Source organism: Meles meles, chromosome 8 (assembly GCF_922984935.1).
Source record: "Meles meles chromosome 8, mMelMel3.1 paternal haplotype, whole genome shotgun sequence".
NCBI lineage: Eukaryota > Metazoa > Chordata > Mammalia > Carnivora > Mustelidae > Meles > Meles meles.
The window spans coordinates 72,946,224-72,964,553 of NC_060073.1; the positions used below are offsets into that span (position 1 = coordinate 72,946,224).

Genomic DNA, 18,330 nt, shown 5'->3' on the forward strand with positions numbered 1-18,330 from the left:
TGCCCACTCTTGCTGTGGATACTAGATATTGAAACTAAACACTAAAGGAGGTCTCTAAGATGGCTGAAAATTTAGGTCAGCCAAATAGCTCACAAAGATCATCAGATAGGCAATGAATCATGCTATGACTGATAGGTGAAACAGTATATAATATACTTAGACCACCAAGGACTTCAGATACTGGAGTAAATCAAAAGATGTAAAAGCCATATTTAAAACTGCTTCTCTTCACTTATACTCCCCACTTTGTTCCACCCTTTACTGGCTTGCTTAGTGAACATTTCAATGATCATCTAATATACTACATAATTTACTTTGGTTGGTTTTATTTCTCCTCCCACGGGGATGTAGTCTTTATAAGGGTGGTTTGTGGTTTGTTTTTTTTTTTTGCTTTGTTTTGCTGGTATAACCCCAGTATTTAGCACAGTGCCTTGCACATAAGTACTTGAATGAATGAAATGAATAAAAGCTGAAAATACAAAAATAAGCAAGCAGTTAGAGAATACTAAGACTGACCAGGAGAATTTATAAGAGAAACAAGTAGAACTTTCAGAAGTGAAAAATGTTTGAAGTAAAAGTGAATGTTAATTAGATTAGACACAACTGAATAGAGGTTAGTGAACTGGAAGAGATCCTGAGAAATTACTTGCAATGTGTTAAAGAAAGAAATGGAGAATATGAGGAGTTAAAAACTATAGTGCATAAAATGAAAAGGTCCAGAGGTAATTGCATATCCGAAAAAAAAAACAAACAAGGCAAGGCAATGTTTGAAGAAGTAATAATTTGACTTGATATGAGTGGGTGGGGAGAGAGTTGGTGCTTTGGGCATGTTCTTTTTTTTCCCATTTTCTAATTTTACTTTTCTAAATTATTTTTATTAACATAATGTATTATTTGCCCCAGGGGTACAGGTATTTGAATCATCAGGCTTACACATTTCACAGCAGTTACCATAGCACATACCCTCCCCAATGTCCATAACCCAACCACCCTCTTCCTACCCCGCTATCCCCTAGCAGCCTTCAGTTTGTTTTGTGAAATTAAGAGGCTCCTATGGTTTATCTCCCTCCCAATCCCATCTTCTTTTCATTTTTTCCTTCCCTAACCCCACAACCCTCTGCCCTGCCTCTCAAAGTCCTCATATCAGAGAGGTCATATGATAAATGTCTCTCTGATTGACTTATTTCGCTCACCATAATACCCTCTAGTTCTATCCATGTCATTGCAAATGGCAAGATTTCATTTCTTTTGATGGCTGTATAATATTCCATTGTGTATATATACACCACATCTTTATCCATTCATCTGTTGATGGATATCTAGGTTCTTTCCATACTTTGGCTATTGTGGACATTGCTGCTATAAATATTTGGGTGCACATGCCCCTTCGGATCACTACATTTGTATCTTTAGGGTGAATATTCAGTAGTGCCATTGCTGGGTCGTAGGGTAGCTCTATTTTCAACTTTTTGAGGAACCTCCATGCTGTTTTCCAGAGTGGCTGTACCAGCTTGCATTCCCACCAACAGTGTAGGAGGGTTCCCCTTTCTCCACACCCCTGCCAACATCTGTTCTTTTCCTGACTTGTTAATTTTAGCCATTCTGACTGGTGTGAGGTGGTGTCTCATTGTGATTTTGATTTGTATTTCCCCGATGGCTAGTGATGCTGAACATTTTTTCGTGTTTCAGTTAGGCATTTGTATGTCTTTTTAAGGGAAGTGTCTGTTCATGTCTTCTGCCCATATTTTGACTGGGTTGTTAGTTTTTTGAGCATTGAATTTAAGAAGTTCTTTATAAATCTTGGACATAAGCCCTTTATCTGATATGTCATTTGCAAATATCTTCTCCCATTCTGTCAGTTGTCTTTCGGTTTCGTTGACTGTTTCCTTTGCCGTATTTCCTTTGCCGGATTTTGATGGATTCCTGTCTCACATTTAGGTCTTCCATTTTGAGTGTATTTTTGTATATGATGTAAGGAAATGGTTCCATTCTTCTGCATGTGGCTGTCCAAATTTTCCCAACACCATTTGTTGAAGATAATGTCTTTTTTCCATTGGATAGTTTTTCCTGCTTTGTCAAAGATTAGTTGACCATAGAATTGAGCGTCCATTTCGAGTTATCTATTGTGTTCCATTGATTTATGTGTTGTGTTGTGTGTGTGTGTGTGAGAGTACCATACTGTCTTGATGATTACAGCTTTTGTAGTAGAGCTTGAAGTCCAGAATTGTGATGCCATAAGTTTTGGTTTTCTTTTTCAACATTCCTCTGGCTATTCGGGTTCTTTTCTGGTTCCATACAAATGTTACGATTATTTGTTTCATTTCTGTGAAAAAGGTTGGTGATATTTTGATAGGGATTGCATTGAATGTGTAGATTACGTTGCATAGACATATTCACAATATTTGTTCTTCTAATCCATGAGCATGGAACATTTTTCCATTTCTTTTTTTTTTCTTTTCATTTTTACATTTCTTTTTGTCTTCCTCAATTTCTTGAGTACTTTATAGTTTTCTGAGTACAGATCCTTTTCCTCTTTGTTTAGATTTATTCCTAGGTATCTTACGGGTTTTGATGTAATTATAAATGGGATCAGCTTCTTAATTTCTCTTTCTTCTGTCTTGGTGTATAGAAAGGAAACTGATTTCTGTGCATTGATTTTACATCCTTCCACTTTACTGAATTCCTGTATGAGTTCTAACAGTTTTGGGGTGAAGTCTTTTTGGGTTTTCTGTATAAAGTATCATATCTCTGCAAAGAATGAGAGTTTGACTTCTTTGCCGATTCATATGCCTTTTATTTCTTTTTGTTGTCTGATTGCTGAGGCTAAGACTTCTACTACTATGTTAAACAAAAGTGGTGAGACTGGATGTTCCTGTTGCACTACTGACCTTAGGGAAAAAACTCTCAGTTTTTCCCCATTGAGAATGATATTTGCTGTGCGTTTTTCATAGGTGCAAGCCTCTTGCTTAAAAAGCAGGGAAAAGGGGCACCTGGGTGGCTCAGTGGGTTAAGCCTCTGCCCTCAGCTCAGGTCATGGTCTCAGGGTCTTGGGATCGAGCAGAAAGCATGGGGCTCTCTGCTCAGCGGGGAGCCTGCTTGCCCCCGCCCCCCGCCTGCCTCTTTGCCTACTTGTGATCCCTGTCAAACAAAATATTAAAAAAAAAAAAAACAAACAAGTTCTGGTTCAAACTGAAAGCACAGCTTCTTGGGGTTGTCAGAACCTCTGCCTACTCAATTTTAGATGAAACACACTTGCACTCATTTTGAATCTAGTAATGGAATTCTTTGCTCATGAAGAATTGAAAATGCTACATATGAATAGAGAGGCAAGGAATGGAAGAGAGATACGCATATTGCATGAATCTCCTCTTCACATACATGCTGTCTTGTTCCACCGGACTTAGAAAATGCAAGTTCAAAGAAAACAAGAATGTTGAGATGGGAACAGAGGAGGCATTAAACTACGCATGGGGGGGAGGCGCCTGGGTGGCTCAGTGGGTTAAAGCCTCTGCCCTCGGCTAAGGTCGCGGTCTCAGGGTCCTGGGATTGAGTCCCGCATTGGGCTCTCTGCTTGGCAGGGAGCCTCAAGCACGGAGCCTGCTTCCCTTCTCTCTCTGCCTGCCTCTCTGCCTACTTGTGATCTCTGTCTGTCAAATAAATAAAATCTTTTAAAAAAATAAAATTATAAAAATAATAAACTATGCATGGGTTCTTTCTGAACCCAGTGCCCTGTACTGCTTACTGCATTGATCACACACCTGTGAAGCTGATCCTGTCTGGGGCTGACCTGAGGTCCTGTGCCCCCCTTTTCTAGGAAGCTCCTTCAGGCACTGACCACTCTGTAAATAGGTTCTCATTTTTTTTCTAAACTATTTAGTCTTGTTATCGTCTCTTTCTGGTTCTATGTTGGTCTTTGAAGTAAAATAAATAGAATGATTTTCCACCTTCTCCCCTTCTCCCCACTTTTGCCCTCAAAAGAAAAATAACAAATTCAGCTATAGGAAAGAAGGCAGAGACTGGGAGCGATATTGTGCTCTGTGAGCAGGGACCTGAGTTTATTTTATTTTATTTTTTTTAATATTTTATTTATTTATTTGACAGAGAGAGAGGTCACAAGCAGGCAGAGAGGCAGGCAGAGAGAGAGAAACAGGCTCCCCACTGAGCAGAGAGCCCGATGCGGGGCTCGATCCCAGGACCCTGAGATCATGACCTGAGCTGAAGGCAGAGGCTTAAACCACTGAGCCACCCAGGCGCCCCCAGGGACCTGAGTTTAAAGAAATATATGATGCAGAGTAGATGGTCGCTGCTGCAGAGATGACAAGTACAATGGAGTCTTGGGGCCTTTAGAAGGAAAACAAAATTGGCTACAAAAGGACTGGGATGTCATTTTAGGTGTATCATCCTACAGAATATTGGAAAGGGGCTGGATAGAAATTAAATGATTTTAAAGTTGTTTTTTAAGAAAATGCCTGAGAAGGGCAGAGGTAAAAAGAACTGGTGGTCCGGTTGTCCAAAAGTGCTCAAAGAATTAAGACTCTCACTTGAGGCAAAGGCGATAGACATTCTGCTTAAGCGCATCATCTAGGACAGTAATTTTATTTTTTTTTTAAAGATTTTATTTATTTGTCAGAGAGTGAGAGGCAGGAAGAGGGAGAAGCAGGCCCCCCGCTGAGCAAGGAACACGATGCACAACTTGATCCCAGGACCCTGGGCTCATGACCTGAGCCAAAGGCAGATGCTTAACTGTCTGTGTCACCCAAGCATTCCCTAGGACAGTAGTTAAAATTTTTTTTAATGAAATGCACAGTAAGAAATAGACTAGGGGCACCTGGGTGGCTCAGTCATTAAGCGTCTGCCTTCTGCTCAGGTCATGATCCCACGGTCCTGGGATCAAGCCTCACCTTGGGCTCCCTGCTCGGCAGGAAGCCTGCTTTTCCCTCTCCCACTCCCACTGTGTTCCTTCTTTCGCTGTGTGTCTCTCTGACAAATAAATAAAATCCTTTAAAAAATAGACTATAATATCCCAATTACACAATTACACAAATATATACCTACATATATATGTATGTATATATATTTTATTTTTAATAAAATATTTTATTTATTTTATTTTATATAATAATTTTTAATTATATATAATTATATATATAATTATATATAAAATTAAATATATAATTTAAATATAAATTTTATATTAATTTATATAAATTTATATATTTATATATAATATATAAAATATTTATATAAATTTATATATTTATATATAAATTATATATTTATATAAATATAAATATAAATAAAATTAAATATATAATTTAATTATATATATTTAATATATAATTATATATAATTTTTATTTTAGTTTGATATATATATGTATATATATCTGTGTGTATATGTATATATATGTATATATATGTACATATATGTGTATATATATGTATATACATATGTATATATACATACACACACAGATATATATACATATATATATATATATATCAAACTAAAATAAAAAGTTCCATGAAACAGTACACTTACCATGTATGACCAAGGAAATTGGGAGCAAGACTCATATTAGGGGTTCCTGGCTGGCTCAGTCGGTAAAGCATGAACTCTTGATTTCAGGATCATGAGTGCAAGCCCCATGCTGGATGTAGAGCTTAGCTTAAAATTAACAAAAAAAAAAGTGCTAGATGATCTCTTTAGCCATAAAATATAGCTCTAACACTATAAAATTTGTAACTTCGCCTACTTTCATTTGTTACCTGTGGGTTTCCCCTGTTAGGTAGAAAATGACTATCATTTTGTTATTGAACTGATGGATTTCTATAAAGATTCTTGGTATTTTGTGGTTTTTTTCTGATACAGAACAAAACTTTAGATGAATGAAAGCAGATTCATTTCACTTTCCCTGCTTCAGTAACCCCAGGCTGATGTGAAATTTGACAAGTTGGGTGATTTCTGTTACATTGTCTGCAATGAGTTGAGGGAGTGTGTATGTGTTTAATTCTAAAACCATCACATTGTAGGTTGTCAGAAAGTCATTGATTTTTAGTATTGGCCATTATTTGATTTTTTTTTAATTTGAGGCTTTAAAACTAAAATTTTAGAATTTAAGGTGCCAAAATTTTGTATAATTAATTTTTTAAAGATATTATTTATTTATTTGACAGAGATCACAAGTAGGCAGAGAGGCAGGAAGAGAGAGAGGGAAGGAAACATTCTCCCTGCTGAGCAGAGAGCCTGATGTGGGGCTCGGACCCAGGGCCCTGTGATGATAACCTGAGCCCAAGGCAGAGGCTTTAACCCGCTGAGCCACCCAGACGCCCTTGTATAAAATTTTTTGCCAGGTTGTTTTCTCTGAAGTTTCAGGATGATTGGTTGCCACAACTTCAGATGTCATTTTCAGTTATGTCTATGTACAGAACGAAAAAGTGATCATCTCTTCATGTGATTTTCTTAAGACCAAGAAACCTGTCCCAGCAACCACCAGCAGATTTCCTTTCAGATTTCACTGATTGGAACTGGGTTATGGGATTGATCCTAAACCTTAACCCTACTGCAAAGGGGCAGGAAAATAGTTAGATTAAGCAGGGCCTTCCTCTGGGGCTCTGAGCCTCCTGGGGAAGGGATGCATTCCTGAACAAAAATGGGGTTCTGTTAAAGAAGGGTGAAATGACCGTTAAATAGATAACTACCAGTAATTGTTACAGGGAAGGAAACTTAATGAATAAAATGCAATCACAAATTGTGAATGAACTACATGGAAGCTAGTTTTTGCTGCATAACAAAACATTTCAAATTTTATTTAACTTATGATTCTATTTTGGCTGAGCATGGCCAAGAGGTTCTTCTGGTCTTGACTGGGTTCATTAATTTCTGGTCTGCCGCAAATCAGCTTTGTAGCTCTGTTCATAATGTTTGACTGGTCGTTGGCAGAGGCAGGGGGTGCCAGGTGTCTTTCATTATCCAGCAAACTATCCTTGGCTTGTTCCATTGTTAGACTGACAGAGTTCCAAGAACTAGAACAGATGCTTGCAAATCTTTTTGAGGCCTAGGCTTGGAACTGGCACATAACTTCTGCATTCTTTCCATCAAATCAGGTAAGAAGTCCAGGAGGGTGAAGAAATAGATTTCATCTTTGCATGTCAAAAGATGCAAAGTCTCAAGCTGCAAAGTCCTAGACACAGGGAGAAGAAGAATTTGGGCTTTTTGTGGCATCTGCTATCTGTGATAAGATAGGCAATGGGAAAGCCACTCAGATCTCCCTTCAAGGGAGGATCAAATCAACAATATGTCTCTGAGCTGAAATTCTTATACTGGTGTGATTTTTACTGATGATTTCCTGATAGGGTTTGTTTTAGGCATCAAAAGTTTGGAGGCTGTGATGGGCGTGATTTAAAACAACAATGTTAAAAGAGACATAAAACCATGGCATATTCAATGCAAGGAATTTTAGAGATTAGTCCAGTTCCTTCATTTACTTTTATAAAATTAGATTTTATTATCAAAATAATATAGGCTTATAGTTTAAAAAGTAAAACCGAGTAAAAAAGGCTTTTAAGCAAGCAAGCAAGCAAGCAAACAAACCACCAAAACCAAAGAACAAACAGTAGTTTTCTACTCATTTTCTATACCACAGAAGCAAGCACTACGTTTTTAGTTATTTCTTCCTATGTTTACCTAATCATTCTAATATGTAGTTGCTGTTGTCTTTTGGTTCATTCATTCATTCATATATATATTGACTATGAGGAGGATTTCAGCTGTCCATACCTCGTCTTCCTCTTCTCTCATCTTAGTGTAGTTAAATAATGATTTTTATTTAATGCACATTTGGAGATTTTATTAAGATAGTGTAGTAGGCTGAATAATACCCTCCCCAAATAAGCCCCCATCCCTGGGACCTGTGACTGTTACTTTCTATGGAAAAAGAGGCTTTACAGGTATGATTTTTAAGGCTGTTGAGGTGGGGAGATTATTTTGAATTATTCTGGTGGATCTTAAATACAATCACAAGTATCTGTATAAGAGGAAGGCAGAGTGATATTTGACAGAGAAGAAGGCAATGTGAGGTCTGGAGCAGGATGTTATGTTGTTTACTTTGAAGGTGAAAGAAGGGGGCTACAACCTAAGGAATGTAGCTCTAATATCTGAAAAGGCAAGAAAATATAATTTATTCCAGACCCTCTGGAAAGACTGTGGCCCTGCTGACATTTTGTTTGTGGCCAGTTGATGATTTCTGCCTTCTGATCTCTAGAACAGTTAAAGAATGTGTGTTCTTTTAAGTGACCAAATTTGTGGCAATTTCTTACGACAGGCATAGGGAACAATACATTCATGTGTACATGGCTTTGTGCTAAGTCACTTTATTGAACAATTTTATTTTTATTGGCCTAAATAATGGCCCCTTTTGATTATTCACCACGACCAAGTGGGATTTATTCCAAGGCTGCAAGGTTGGTTTAACATCCGCAAATCAATCAATGTGGTACAATACATTAATAAAAAAAAAGAACAAGAACCATATGATACTATTAATAGATGCTGAAAAAGCATTTGGCAAAGTACAGCATCCTTTCTATATCAAAACTCTTCAAAGTGTAGGGCTAGAGGGTATATACCTCAATATCATCAAAGCCATCTATGAAAAACCCACCGCAAATATCGTTCTTAATGGAGAAACTGAGATCTTTTCCTCTAAGGTCAGGAACACGGCAGGGATGTCCATTATCACCATTGCTATTCAACATAGTACTAGAAGTCCTAGCCTCAGCAATCAGACAACAAAAAGAAATTAAAGGCATCCAAATAGGCAAAGAAGAAGTCAAACTATCACTCTTTGCAGATATGGTACTTTATGTGAAAAACCCAAAAGATTCTACTCCAAAGCTGCTAGAACTTGTACAGGAATTCCGTAAAGTGTCAGGATATAAAATCAATGCACAGAAATCAGTTGCATTTCTATACACCAACAACAAGACAGAAGAAAGAGAAATTAAGGAGTCAATCCCATTTACAATTGCACCCAAAACCATAAGATACATAGGAATAAACCTAACCAAGAGGCAAATAACCTGTACTCAGAAAACTATAAAATACTCATGAAAGAAATTGAGGAAGACACAAAGAAATGGAAAAATGTTCCATGCTCATGGATTGGAAGAAAATATTGTGAAAATGTCTATGCTACCTAAAGCAATCTACATGTTTAATGCCATCCCTATCAAAATCCCATCAATTTTTTTCGAAGAAATGGAACAAATAATCCTAAAATTTATATGGAACCAGAAAAGACATCTAATAGCCAGAGGAATGTTGAAAAAGAAAACCAAAGTTGGTGGCATCACATTTCCGGACTTCAAGCTCTATTACAAAGCTGTCATCATCAAGACAGCATGGTACTGGCACAAAAACAGACACATAGATCAATGGAACAGAATAGAGACCCCAGAAATGGACCCTCAACTCTATGGTCAACTAATCTTCGACAAAGCAGGAAAGAATGTCCAATGGAAAAAAGACAGTCTCTTCAACAAATGGTGTTGGGAAAATTGGACAGCCACATGCAGAAAAATGAAATTGGACCATTTCCTTACACCACACATGAAAATAGATTCAAAATGGATGAAGGACCTCAATGTGAGACAGGGATCCCTCAAAATTGTTGAGGAGAACACAGGCAGCCACCTCTTTGACCTCAGCCGCAGCAACTTCTTCCTAGGAACATCACTAAAGGCAAGGGGAGCAAGAGCAAAAAATGAACTACTGGGGCTTCATCAAGATCAAAATCTTTTGCACAGCAAAGGAAACAGTTAACAAAACCAAAAGACAACTGACAGAATGGGAGAAGATATTTGCAAACGACATATCAGATAAAAGACTAGTATCCAAAATCTATAAAGAACTTATCAAATTCAACACCCAAAAACCAAATAATCCAATCAAAAAATGGGCAGAGGACATGAACAGACATTTCTGCAAAGAAGACATCCAGATGGCCAACAGACACATGAAAAAGTGCTCCACATCACTCAGCATCAGGGAAATACAAATCAAAACCACAGGGAGATACCACCTCACACCAGTCAGAAGGGCTAAAATTAACAAGTCAGGAAATGACATGCTGGCGAGGATGTGAAGAGGGAGCCCTCCAACAGTGGGAATGCAAGCTGGAAAACAACATGGAGGTTCCTCAAAAAGTTGGAAATAGAGCTACCCTACAACCCGACAATAGCACTATTGGGTATTTCCCTAAAGATACAAATGTAGTGATCCGAAGGGGCATGTGCACCCAAATATTTATAGCAGCTATGTCCACAATAGCCAAAGTATGGAAAGAACCTAGATGTCCATCAACAGATGAATGGATAAAGAAGAGATTGTGTGTATACATACACACACACACAAAATAGAATACTGTGCAGCCATCAAAAGAAGTGAAATCTTGCCTTTTGCAACAACGTGGATAGAACTAGAGGGTATTATGCTAAGCGAAATAAGTCAATCAGAGAAAGACAATTATCACATGATCTCTCTTATATGAAGAATTTCAGAAGTAACGTGGGGTGTTTGGGGGGTAGGGAAGGAAAAAATGAAACAAGATGAGATAGGGAGGGAGACAAACCATAAGAGACTCTTAATCTTGCAAAACAAACTGAGGGTTGCTGAGGGGAGGGGAGTAGGGAGAGGGTGGTTGGGTTATGGACATTGGGGACGGTATGTGCTATGGTGAGTGCTGTGAAGTGTGTAAACCTGGCAATTCACAGACCTGTACCCCTGGGGCTAATAATACATTATATGTTAATAAAAAAATAAAAAATTATGTATAAAAAATTATGTATTAAAAAATGGCTCCTTTTTCCATTTTAGTTTGACTATCTGACTGAGGCTAAGTCTTCATTCATCCATGAGCTCCATAATACATCTCTCTGTATCATTTTTCATGTCAAAAGTATCAAATAGTAATCTATTCCATTTTTTTTCTCCTGAAAAAACAAATCCCTCTAGAGAATCCCTGGATTGTAGCTCTCTGCCTATATCCTGGTACTTCTTTTTGCCATCACCTTTGAAATTCTCTTTATCACTCCCTTTAGTTGACTATCCTGTACTCTGAATCTCATTTCATGTCTTTGTCTTTATTGTCCTTTTTTTTAAAATTAAGTAGGATCTGTGCCCAGCACGGAGCCCAACATGGGGCTTGAACTCATGACCCTGAGATCAAGACCTGAGCTGAGATCAAGAGTCAGATGCCTAACCAACTGAGCCACCAGGTGCCCCTCTTTTGTTTTTTATTGGCAGGAGCACATCCAGTAATTTCCTGAGAATAGGAGGTAAGTTTTTTTGTTTTTTTTTTAAACTTTGCAGGTCTGAAAATACCTATTCTATCCTTTACTTCGGTGGAATTTTGACTGGATATTGAATTTGAGACAGGAAATAATTTATGCTCAGAATTTTGAAGGCACTTTTCCTTTTTATTCTGATTTTCACTATTGCCATACAGAGGTCAATTCACTTTGGCTCCCAACCATTGTATGTAACTTTCTCTTCTAGCTTTATGGAATCTAGTTTGTGTATTCTGAAAATTCATAAGGATGAGCCTTGGTGGGTCTTGATTTATATTGCTGGGTATTCAGTGAGCATCTTCTTTCTGCAGACCCATGTCCTTCAGTTCAGGATTTTTTTTTTTTTAAGATTTTTTGTTTATTTACTTGACAGACAGAGATCACAAGTAGGCAGAGAGGCAGGCAGAGAGAAAAGGAGAAGCAGGCTCCCTGCTGAGCAGAGAGCCCGATGCTGGGCTCGATCCCAGGACTCTGGGATCATGACCTAGCTGAAGGCAGAGGCTTTAACCCACTGAGCCACCCAGGTGCTCCCAGGATTTTTTTTTTTTTTTTAAGATTTATTTATTGGACAGATAGAGATTACAAGTAGGCAGAGAGGCAGGCAGAGAGAGAGAAGGAAGCAGGCTCCCAGCCAAGCAGAGAGCCCGATGTGGGGCTCGATCCCAGGGTCCTGGCATCGAGCCCCACGTGGGGTTCTCTGCCCAGCAGGGAGCCTGCTTCCATTCCTCTCTCTCTGCCTGCCTCTCTGCCTACTTGTGATCTCTGTCTGTCAAATAAATAAATAAAATCTTTTAAATTAAAACAAAGTTTCTTTATTTGTTTACATTTTTAGTAATTGTTATACCCAAGGTGAGGCTCAAACTCAGGAACTCGAGATCAAGGGTTGCATGTTCTTTCAACTGAGCCAGCCAGATGCCCCAGGAAATTTCTTAAAATAGTATTTCTTTGATAATTTACCATCTGCTGTTTTCTTTATTCTCCCAGGAATTCCCATATTGAACCTCCTGTGCTGAACTTCTTATTTTATTCTCTCCTGATTTCCATTTCTTTCTTTTTGCTTTCTTCTCTGAGATAGTTTCTTGACCTTATCTTACAACAAAACTAAAAACTGTTTCTTCAGTTCTCATACTTTCAAATTTCATGGGTTCTTTCTTGCTCTTTGACCTTCTGCTTTTATAGCATTCTAATTTTATGTTAATGGTACAATCTCTCTATTTCTCTCTCTCTCTCTCCCTGGATAATAGCATAGAGTTTTATTAATTTTTTTTCTGCATCTTGTATTGTTTTTGTATTTACTAAATTCCTCCCCCCCCATTTGTTTACTTTGGTCACTCTCTTTTTTTTAAAGTTTAAATTCAATCAATTAACATATAATGTATTATTTGTTTCTGGGGTACAGGTCTGTGATTCATCAGTCTTATATAATACCCAGTGCTCATTACAACACATACCCTTCCCAATGTCCATCACCCAGTTACCCTATCCCCCAACCCTTCTCCCCAGTCACTATCTTACTTGATAGTGATTTTCCTCAAATGTCTGATGATTCTTAGTGGTATGTTCTATTTATAAGCAAAAAATATGGGGAGAGCTGCTAAGTGGAATGTTTCACTACAGTAGGATTAGGTAGCCTGTCAGTTTTGTCAACAAAGATTTCAAGATAATGGTATCTCCGAGTGTTCAGTTTTTCCTGAGAAGGCTCTTCCTCCAGTCTTCTATCTGGGGGATATGAGCCTTGAAAGCAGTATTGAGGAGCTAGGTGTGGGAAGGCTTTCTTATAATTCCTCTCTCCCATTCCAGGATGGCCCATTTGCTCATAGGCAATTTTACATAAAAATTTTTTTTTTAATTTTTTTTTTCTTTTTTACAGATTGAGAGAGAGAGAGAGAGAGAGAGATTACAAGTAGGCAGAGCAGCAGCCAGAGAGGGGAGGAAGCAGGCTCCCTGCCAAGCAGAGAGCCCGATACGGGGCTCGATCCCAGAGACCCTGAGATCATGACCGGAGCTGAAGGCAGAGGCTTAACCCACTGAGCCACCCAGGCGCCCCCATAAAAATTTTTTGATGCTATTATAAATAGTACTAATTTTAAAAAGTTTAATTGAAATATAATTCACATATCATACAATTTACCTATTTAAGATGTATAATTCAAAGGTTTTTAGTATACTCAGTACATGAGCAACTATCACTACTGTCAATTTTAGCTCATCTTCATCACCTAAAGAAGTCTGTGGGGGAGGGGGATATGGAATTGTTTAATAGGCATAGTTTCAGTTTTGCAGGATAAAAAGGGCCACTCAGTTATTGGTAATTTGTTCTGGCAGTCCTAGGAAACTAATAAAAGATCCTTTGTCCATTTTAAAATTGCTTTAAAAATTTTTTTTGAGCTGTAAGAATTCTTTCTGTATTTTGTTTATGACTCCATTACCAGATATATAATTTGCAAATATTTTCTCCCATTCTGTGACTTGTCATTTTTTTTTTTTAGACTTCACTTATTTATTTGAAATAGAGAGAGAGAGCATAAGCAGAGAGAGGGGCTCTGGGAGAGGGACAAGCAGACTCCCCACTAAGTGGGGAGCCTGATGCCGGCTTCTAGACCAGGACCCCAAGACCATGACCTGAGCTGAAGTCAGATGCTTAAGCAACTTAGCCACCCAGGTGCCCCTAGTTTGGCCCTCTTTAGTTACAAAAAATTGTATGTAGAAATAATGGAATTTGATGAATAGAAGGCTGGATTTTATAATCTGGAGAAAAGGTATTAAATTTACTGCTTCTAATTCTTTGTTCAATGTTAGAACTACACAATTTACTAGCAAAATGAAGAAAAAGCTGAAATCCCTCATAACAAAGACTGGCATAATTAATAAATAACAACTTTAGTTCATAAAAATATTTCTAAACTAGCCAGCTCTCAAACCAATAAATAAAATTGTTGTGTAAAATAATGTGTGACTAATAATCAGGTAGATCATGGAAAAAATCCTGATGAAAATATTTTGGGGCACTTGGGTGGCTCAGTTGGGTAAGCATCTGCCTTTGGCTCAGGTCATGTGTCAGGTCCCCTGCTCAGCATGGAGTCTGCTTCTCCCTCTCCCTCTGCACCTCCTTCTGCTCATGCTCTCTCATTTGCTCACTTTATCTTCCTCAAATGAATAAAATCTTAAAAAAATATTTTGAGTCAAGGGGGAGGTTGCCGAGTGTCTATTATAGAAAGATAAGACAAGTGTGTTAGTATGAGTTGTTCAGATAATCAAATGCATAGTAAGAGTATGTGTAGGAAAAAACCTAGTCTTTCTTCTGTGTTTCTCCTCCACTTTCACACTACTACCACACTCACAACATTTTTGACACCAAATGTGTGGGGTTTTATTTTCTTTCCCCCACACCACATCATTCTGTGATATATGCTGGGTGTCCTAACAATGAACTCAATCCCAGTACTACCTAGAGATAACCTAGAGATAACATCAGATCCCACAGGTTAAGACCCATAAGACTCAGTCTGTCTAGACTGCCCCAGACTTCAGATGCCAATTGCAAGTAATAGGTCCAGGTTACCCACAACTTCTGTCTGACATGGCTACAAACTGGAGGTTCCCATGACCTCCTCCTCCTTGGATTCTATTATTTGCTACCACAGCTCACAGACGTCAGGCAAACACTTATTTATGTTTACCAGTTTGTAAAAGGATATGATAAAGGATACAGATTAACAGCAGATGGAGAAATATGAAGGACAAGGTCTGGGAGGGTCCCAAGTTCAGGAGCTAATGTCCTTAAGGAATTGGGGTGATCACCCTCCTTACTATTGGCGTTTTATGGAGGTTTCCTCACATGATCAAGTATTAACTCCATTTCCAGTCCTTCTTCCTTCTCTGGAGAATGGGGGAGGTGGGGCTGAAAATTCCTAGCCTCTAATCCTGGCTGGGTCCTTCTGATGACCAGCCGCCAAGCAGGAGTCTACCAAGTCAACTCATTAGAACAAAAGATGTTCCTAGTGCTCCTACCACTTGGGAATTTACAAGGGTTTCAGTGCCTGTGTCAGGAACAAGGAGCAGAGACCAATATATTTATTTTTTATTTCAATATTTTTATTTCTACGAGGACATAAAAAATCTGTTGGGAGAGGTAATAATGCTAAATGCTAACCTTTTATTAAACCATATTCTGGCTAATATTTAGAACTTTTCATGCAAGAACCTTCATAACAATCTTGTGATGCAGGTACTATTATCCCATTTTACAGATGGGGAAATGGAGAAATGGGAGTGTTAGGTTATATAGTTAATAAATGACAGAGATGGGCTCCGAATCCAGGCAGTGTATCTGCTTCTCATGAAGTGATCTTATCATAAATGTCTTTCTATTTTGAAGGTTCTAGGACTTTTTAGGTAGAAAGTTGGAGACATCAACAGAAACATCTTCTATCTCTTCACCTTTGGCTTGGCTATCTAAAAGGAATATCTGAAAGGATATAAATGGTCGCAGTTTATGAAACCAGAGTGGAGGCCAGAGGATTGTTACAAACTCTTTGATCCTCCATGTATAACCTGGGTTTGGAAAGACAGACCTGCTGATTGATGACTGGTGCAGGACAGAGACCGTTGGGGAGGGGATATCCTACCTTTCTATCTAAGAAGATAAAGCTGTGAAAGGAGAATGAATATTGATGTCAGTTAGTAACTGATGTCAGTTTCTTTGGGCTATTGTTTTTTATTTCCTATGAACCTTTACTGCAAATACATATAGAAAAGTAAAACATTTAAAACCCCCATAAATTAACTGCTGCCACTCTATTCTGTTTTATGTATACTAATTCATTTTATCCTCTCAGCAACCCTATAAGATAGGTACAATTATTATTATTATTTTACAAATGTGAACATTAAACCACAAATTTATAAAGCTATTATAGTATCTTGCTTACATAGTATCTACCTTTACAGAAAATAAATGGGGAAGTTAAGTGAAGCTGAAAAGAACTACAATAAAGTTGTCAGTAAGTACTAAATGGCTGGTTAAAAATTAGTACTTTGAGACATTGTGTAGGAGAAAGAGCCCTGGATTTGGATCAGGACTTGGATTCAAGTTCCAACATTTAGTGCTGGGTAAAGACAGGGAACTGGTCATTCTAGGCAATTTCTTTGCATACCTCATAAGGTTTTCGCCAGGACCTAGAGAAGTGATTATTGTAAAGCGCACTATAATTTCTAAAATGTTACACAAATGTGAGAAACACGTACCGGTACCGACTTTGAAAATCTGAGGTATGGAGAGTCAATCCCGAAACGAAAGTCCTCTTGACTCTCCTCCCGGAAGCCGGCGCAGGGCAATATGGGACTTGTAGTCTTGTTCTGGCTCCGGCCTGACTTTCTCCCTTAGATGGGGAAGCTGGTGTAAGCCCCGGAAGTAATACCTGAGAAGCGTGCTGGTTAAGCAGTAGAGGCAGAGGTCGTGGGGCCAGAAGGCGTTCCTGCCGCTGGCCTGGTAGCTATGTAGCGGAGGGGCAGGCGTCCTCCTGCATGTTCTGGAAGGTTCTTGTGTTCAACTAGGGCAGTAGCCCCAAGACTTGTAGTCTCCGGCTTCGGGTCCCTGCCGGCTGAGCGGAGTCGCCGCCATGTTTGGCTGTTTGGTGGCAGGGAGGCTGGTGAGGATGGGGCCAGGTGGTATCAGGAAGGGGGCAGGACGCCCGAGGGCGAGGCCCCGGGAAGGGGAGGGTGCTTGGGTGCAGGAGAGGTGGGGAAACACCCCCGTACGTGTACTTTCCAGCTAAATGTGAGGGTGGAGAGTGGGTGCTGGGGTGATCTCTTTCTCGGCTCTTTTCAGTCATTTGAAGAGTAGCCACATTAGCTACTCTTTATCGAGTGTGCATTATCTGTATATGTAGGTGGTGCTCGCCTTTTGTCCATTTCTGATAGTTTGAGCCTTCTAGGTAGCGGTTATTTAGCAACTCAAATTTAACCTAACTCGTGAGATGGTTATTATAATTCTCATTTTGTAGTTGAGGAACTTAAGCTTAATCGTCAGTTTAAATACTTGCCTGAGCTAGCTCATGCAGCAACTTAAGAGGTAAACCTGGCATTTGAATCTCATGCGTAACGTACTGTTTCTAAAAGGTTAAGGTGCTGGGGTAGTGTATACATTTGGGGTCCTTTTGGAAGGACCCCAGTAAAAAATATGCTTAAAGTAATCGGAAGTTGGCTGATAGAAACGCGTAAACTTAAGTGTGAGTCATGGCCGAGATACCCCAGAAGGGTATGAGCTGCGAAAATCTTTGTTGGTCAGAAGAGATAATAATCAGCCTTGCCAGATTATTAGAGTTAAATGGGATCAGCACCTGGAATTGTTTAGAAATGATTTAGAGGATAAATCTTTCTTGCCTCCTTAGAAACCATCCAGAAATCCCTTTTAGACTTAACTCCTTTCACCAAGAGTTTTCCTTTTTGCTCCCTGGTTTGTTAAATTTTGCAGCCCATTTGTTGAATTAAATTTTCATCAACTTCTGGTAATGTATCCTGTACACACTTCTAAGAAACCACAAAGATAAATTGGAGACTACTAGCCTCAGATTCTGTTTGTCTCTTGAATGACAGGGAGGCTGCTTTGGTGATGGTGGTAATTGGTAATTGATGATAATATTGGTGAGATAACTTTGGATTGCTCCTGCTGTTGACAGGGAAAATGAAAAGACCAGCCGGGGATAAGTGTGGGACTCGAATGAGTGAGTGTCATCAATGAATGACATTTAAAATGTGTGTGTGTGTGTGTGTGTGTGTGTGTTTTATTTTACTTTATTTATTTATTTTTAAATAATCTCTGTGCCCAACGTGGGGATTGAGCTCATGACCCTAAGATGAAGAGTCTCATATTTTACAACTGAGCCAGCCAGGTGCCCTGGTGTGCGTTTTTTAAAGAAAAGGCCACATGGATTCCATGTATCCCATGTTGTTAACTAATTTGGAAGAAAATTTAATTACA

General features: G+C 38.7%; 1 protein-coding gene and 1 long non-coding RNA gene across 2 annotated transcripts in view; one reads left to right on the forward strand and one right to left on the reverse strand.

The window, feature by feature from the left end:
• Window positions 1-16,667, reverse strand: part of LOC123948900 — a 47,690-nt gene extending 31,023 nt beyond the window's left edge. Inside the window, exons 1-2 of the long non-coding RNA XR_006820000.1 lie at window positions 16,596-16,667; window positions 5,542-5,667 (exon numbers count right to left, since the gene is read on the reverse strand). This is a non-coding gene — a long non-coding RNA (uncharacterized LOC123948900). The remainder of the gene's footprint in view (window positions 1-5,541; window positions 5,668-16,595) is intronic.
• Window positions 16,668-16,767: 100 nt separating this feature from the next.
• The window catches only part of HIKESHI (heat shock protein nuclear import factor hikeshi), a 39,347-nt gene continuing 37,784 nt past the window's right edge, over window positions 16,768-18,330 (forward strand). The window contains exon 1 of the mRNA XM_046017321.1: window positions 16,768-16,999. Within this exon, the coding sequence (XP_045873277.1) occupies window positions 16,970-16,999 (30 nt within the window). The 5' untranslated portion in view covers window positions 16,768-16,969. The remainder of the gene's footprint in view (window positions 17,000-18,330) is intronic.